Source organism: Melampsora larici-populina, assembly GCF_000204055.1.
Source record: "Melampsora larici-populina 98AG31 unplaced genomic scaffold MELLAscaffold_59, whole genome shotgun sequence".
Lineage (NCBI taxonomy): Eukaryota > Fungi > Basidiomycota > Pucciniomycetes > Pucciniales > Melampsoraceae > Melampsora > Melampsora laricis-populina.
In genome coordinates, this window is record NW_006768823.1 from 532,370 (window position 1) to 538,275 (window position 5,906).

Consider the following 5,906-nt stretch of genomic DNA (forward strand, 5'->3'; position numbering starts at 1 on the left):
AGGAAAACCCTGCTCTTAACTTGGTACCATTTGATACCTTGAAGTATCATAGTTGATAAAGCAAACTACCATTGTGAATACAACAGTAGTTGTATTCAGACTGACTCAAAGTTTTCTGAAGCCAACAATGACTATGATAACAACTTACTTCAATAAAGCAAAAGATACAGCCAAACAATACGGAATGAAGAAAGATCAAATCAAGGTAGCCTGTGATTACTGTACTTGTGTTCAACTACAAGATCTTCCGAACAGAAGACCTGGTAGTTCCTTGTGGTTGTTTATTTATTACTTAATAAAGGACATCAATATATCATTGATATTTTCAAGCACGTTCATAACTATGTCAACAAGATTCTTCATCATTGTAACAGTTAACCAATCAACACATACAAGTCGTTCTACAAGCTTTGAATTTTGCCCGAAGATTTAATAAACAAATTCTAAAACTAACTAGATAAGATTCAGAGATAATCTAACAAATCACCATTCATGTAGTCAAGATTTTCGTAATGCAGGTCTTCCAAACCATCTAGATCAGATTCAGAAATAATCTAACAATTCGCCATTCATGTCGTAAAGGTTTTCATAATGCAGGTCCTCTGCATGTTCATACAGGTCAGGCTCCTCTGCTTGTATTATGGGCTTTTCCGCCAAGGTCTTCCATTCTTGATCAGCCCAGGAAGTCACTGTTGCAAATTTCTCTTTCAATGCTTCATCCAGGTCATGCTGACCTTCGAGATATGTGGCAGTATCTTGAAGCTGCTGGGGGAGGTCGCGTCCCCATTGCTTCCATAGCTTGCAAGTCTGCCTCTTCACAATATTATAGAGCGATCTCAACCTACTTTGGATGGAACCAACCGCTGGTAGCATAGTGATGTCAGTGCCATGATGCATCAGTGATTTGGAAGATTATGAACTCACCCTCATCGACCTTTCGTCCCAGAGCGACCACGCGTTCATAGTACATGTTAGACCAAGCAGTCATTTGCCGCGCTTCGCGACCTATACGTCGCAGCTCTTCACCCGCACTTCTTCGAGACAGGAAGCTCTCAATACCTATTCGATTCATATCATCCTCCTCACCGGCTGCAGGGTCGAGTTCGCCTCGGTTCCAAAAGGGGTCATCCAAAGTCATTGCCATTACTTCAGCAAGTTCAGGTGATTGCGGTTGCACAGCGTCTGGGAAATCTATGGCATAACTATCTACCCGCCTCATATAAGTGTGGTACTTGGTCCGCACATTCTTAGTCTTGTCGCCCAGATGTTTTGCAAGGTACTGTTGTAGGCGGGTGCCTATGATTAACCCCCAGAAAGCATCACTAGACTGATTTACCCTTGTAAAATAATGTGGGAGCTTACCTGTGTGGCGATGGCGACGCAGCCTTGCTTCAACAAGGCCTACTTTAGCTTCGTACAGCAATGCCCGCGCAAGGGAGAGAGTCAGAAGTGCATTGTTCTGATCCTCTATTTTTGATTCCAGTTGATACAGAAGCAAGCAACCAAAACATTTGTTAATGATGGTTTTATATATTGCGGAAATTGATGTATTGCATTCATCACTCACTTGTCGCGCCTGCAAGCCTACGAAATTCGGCTCCGCCAAGGGCCGATGCCATGGCTTCGATTTGCTCTTCAATGTTGGCCACTGTAGTTGGTAGAGACATCAGGTCAATGTTATCGGCCTGCGTTCGCGCTCTTCTACGTTTCAGTTGAATACCCTTGAGCCGCTCTCTGAATTGAAAAAACACAACGTTAAAAAGACATAATTGACCAAAAATTTACAACTCACCGAGCTAAGATTAGTTCCTCTTCTAAACCCAGCATAACAAGTAGGCGCTCCCTTTTGTCAATCTGGGACTCGGTCATCACATCCAGCTGGCGTGTTCTTTGCTCATTCCACTTATTCTCAAAGAAGGTAACGTCGCGAGCTTGATTGGTCGCCGCTATGTCATTGAGAACTTGCTCTGCTTCTTGAAGCCGTTTTATTGCCTCGTGCCTTTTTCTTTTCATGTGTACCACTGAAGTGAGTGTTAGGGGTTCAGCATCAATGTAAGAGTTTGATGACCAAAAGATCTTACTAACCAGCTGTGTGCCGCAGGTGTAATCGGTGGTGTGAAGCCCGCGTATCAATTGAATCCACGTGGTGCTGTTTCGTTGAATACCTCTCCGCGCTAACCAGGGGGTCCAAAGAAGACCAGACTCGCTCAGAGCCTTCTCCATCGGAAAGGCCCCATCCCTGATTCATTCTGGGATGCCACTGCAATTGACAAGACCAACGATGCACGTAGGCGTGGAAAACACTAGTGCCAAACCTGAGTCTACCGGATCGTCGCTCTTCTTCAAACATTTTACGCTGGTTGCAAGCGGTCATTATGGGTGACTGAGATATCGAAGAGAGAATTAAAACTTACATTTTCAATACCCTTTTCCATTGTACATCCTATATCATAAAGGAGCCCGATTTTCTGATCCTCGGTCATGCCCAGAAACCACTCAATCAACGCATAACTGTAATGTAGCCTGTGGATGAAAAACCATCCTGATAAAACGTACAAGTGAGGATTCAGGAATGTCAAAGACAGACGATGCACTTACTTCTTGCCTTCCTGGACGATATTTGCAAATCGCAATGGGTGATCATGCACAGGGGGAAAAATAAAAGCTCACATAGATGTGAGCAGAGGGTACCTTCCTGATAACTCCAAAAATGTTTCAATTTCCTTCAGATTCTTTCAATTCACCATTTTGGTGGTGCCAACATGCTCAGCCTGTAATACTTAGGTATTGCTTGAGTTTGCTAAAGCATGCTCATCTTCATCTTGGGTGAGCCTTTCTTGAGCATGGATGAGTGCTCAGGACCCAGCTGACACATCACTTTATACTCAGAATCACCTTCAGAAGGGTCCAAAGGATGTCACTGAGTATTGGCTGAGGGGCCGCTCAGCTAGTCCTAAGTGGCATTCCTGGGATTGAAAGTATCCAAAGGATTTCACTCAGTATTGGATGAGGGGATGCTCAGTTCAGCACAGCTGCTCAGCCAATCCTCAGTGGTATTCCTGGGATCAGGAGGATCCAAAGGATGTCACTGAGTATTGGCTGAGGGGCTGCTCAGCTAGTCCTCAGTGACATTCCTGGGATCGGGATCAGAAGTATCCAAAGGATGTCACTCAGTATTGGCTGAGGGGATGCTCAGTTCAGTGCAGCTGCTCAGCTAGTCCTCAGTGGCATTCCTGGGATCAGAAGTATCCAAAGGATGTCACTGAGTATTAGCTGAGGGGCTGCTCAGTTCAGCACAGCTGCTCACCTAGTCCTCAGTGGCATTCCTGGGATCAGAAGTATCCAAGGGATGTCACTGAGTATTAGCTGAGGGGCTGCTCAGTTCAGCACAGCTGATCACCTAGTCCTCAGTGGCATTCCTGGGATCAGAAGTATCCAAAGGATGTCACTGAGTATTAGCTGAGGGGCTGTTCAGTTCAGCACAGCTGCTCACCTAGTCCTCAGTGGCATTCCTGGGATCAGAATTATCCAAAGGGATGGTTCCCATTGTGTTTTTCACATTTGGTAGGGTCTCTCACCGCAACTGTGCAGGCTGAGCATTGGAGGGCCCGACATGGCCTGAGCAGATGAGCTAGCCCTCCCTCAGGCTTCTTGGCTAAGGGATAAAGCCTGAGGAAGGCCTAACTCATCTGCTCAGGCAAAACTTAACTGACCATTTGATCAGATGATGAGCTGAAAGAAAACTGGAGGAAAATGGGAAGAAAATTGGAAACAATCTGGAAACAATCTTGGAGAAACCTCCAAACTTTCTCTGCTCACATCCATGTGAGCTTCTATTTTTCCCCCTGTGATGGCGGCACACCATCACCATAAGTCCCGTTTCGTCGCAACCTCCCCAGTGTGTCTCGCCTCGTTGATCATTCGCAGCCGTGTGTTGATCGGCACAAGCGGTCTAGCATGCATCAGAGTTATCAGCTCGGCTGCCATGAAGGAAATATATACTAATTACAAACTTACAATATCTTCTTTGGGGATGCCTGCCAGGCGTTGCTCCATGCAAGTGACTTGGCCTTCAGGCAGGAAGCCCATTGGCATTGTGGTGGTGGTCTTCGCGGCCTTTTGCCCAGCCGCCAGATGTCGACGATGCTGAAAGTTCCCATCCAGGCAAACAACCAAATCGGGTTCACCTTCGATCAGACTCCGGACTGGAGGGCCGAAGCATCGAGGGCAATTTTCAGCCAGTTTTTCACGTGATGAGAGGGCGAGTTCGATATCCAAAGCCCTGTCAGTTGCGGTCAGCATTTTTCGATAGGCATCAATTGCCCAACGGAAAGGAGTATGCCAACGTCGAGGCTAACAAAGCCAAACAAAACTGTTCATCAGTCCTTCAAATAGGGATTAGAATGAGGAGCAATGAGCAGTTGACTACAAAGACTGACCTGCTCGTTTTTGGTCAGTATCAAGGGATTCCAGGCGTCGAGGTATTTGTCCAGTCCGCGAGTCCAAGGGTCGACCCGGCTGGTGCAGAACTTCCACGTGACATGAAAAAATCATAGGAGGCGTATCGAGAACGCAGTTTCGGGGTATTTGGGGGAGCCCCCGATGTACCCCATGTATATTAGCCTGCTTTGATCGCTCTCTTGGCAAGGGCAGAACCTAACGTCGGCCTTCTGACAATCTGATGGGTCGAAAAAATTGGTAAAGTCCCATTACTTAGTTCAATTGAAAAGTAATTGAGACGGTCCTACGAGAGAACTTGACTTACATATAAGGTCAACAAGGTCAATTGATCTGACTCGCCATCTTGAATTTGGGCAATCACAGCTTGGCTTGTAGTCTACCTCCCACTTGGTCGGGTCGCCCCACTCAGACGCCTGGAAATGACATTCTATGTATGCATAGAACATCTCCTGCGTTGATCGAGCCAAGATACGTGCCCTTTCCTCGCGTTCTTCTTCAATTCGAGCACACTGAATGTCATCGATGAATTCCGGTCGAGCTATAAAGTGATCTGGTTCAAGATCCAGGTCAATATCCATATCGAAGTGTGGTGCGACGTCGTGACCAGGAGGCACATTGGGTGCTGCTAAAGGAGCCGGTGGCGCGTTTCGTGCCGCAACAGCTGCAGCCATACGAGCGAAGTGCTTCTTTTGAGCTTCGGAATTGGGCGGCTTTGTCCAGTAAGGCTTGGCAGCGTTGAAAGCTTGGTGGACTCCTGGAATCAGGGCATGGCAAGGTAGGTAGGGTTACTAGGTTCAGGGTGGGATCTTTATACTCGTGTCAAGAGTAATTGGATGAAATGGAGGTACGAAGGTATCCAAAGTTGATGATTTTGTCAAGACAAAAGAGAGAGATTAGAGGTATCGAGGTATCCAAAGATGAAGATGATCGTGTCGAGAGGAATTAGGCGAAATAGGTATTGAGGTATCTAAGATGATTATTGTGTCGAGACTCGTAGGCAAAGAGACAGTACATGCCTGTGACACACGTGTGCGTGCATACTGCAGAAGAACCTGCTGGTTCGCGGCCCCGCGTTGTGTACGGGGGATTTGGGCAGCAGCCAATCACCACAAAATCGGGTAGGGTATTAAATTTGATCATTGTGATACCCGGGTCTAAGACCGCGCGGAACTTGTGGCCTGGCTCCGCCTGAACTAGATGCAGACGGTCCTGGGGTAGTCACAGCCTCCCGTGGTGTACGTATATGGGACAATGTGATTTAACAATTTAACTATTATATCACTGTACTGTGAGATAGAATTTGTAAGAGTGCATTATTGGTTTTGCGCTTCATTATTTGTTGAATCAATGAAATACAATACATATGATTATAATACTATTCAGAGTCGGAACAACCACGGGGTGGGTGGGAGAATACAACATAGGCTTGAGTGCTTTAAGTATTT

General features: G+C 46.3%; 1 protein-coding gene across 1 annotated transcript; it reads right to left on the reverse strand.

Moving 5' to 3' along the window:
• Positions 1-543: 543 nt before the first annotated feature.
• Positions 544-1,827, reverse strand: MELLADRAFT_93351 (uncharacterized protein; the record flags this gene model as incomplete). Its single annotated transcript, XM_007416319.1, has 5 exons — positions 544-863; positions 925-1,296; positions 1,363-1,467; positions 1,568-1,734; positions 1,793-1,827. 5 exons carry the CDS (start codon positions 1,825-1,827, stop codon positions 544-546), a joined length of 999 nt encoding a protein of 332 aa, XP_007416381.1.
• Between the last annotated feature and the right edge of the window lie 4,079 nt (positions 1,828-5,906).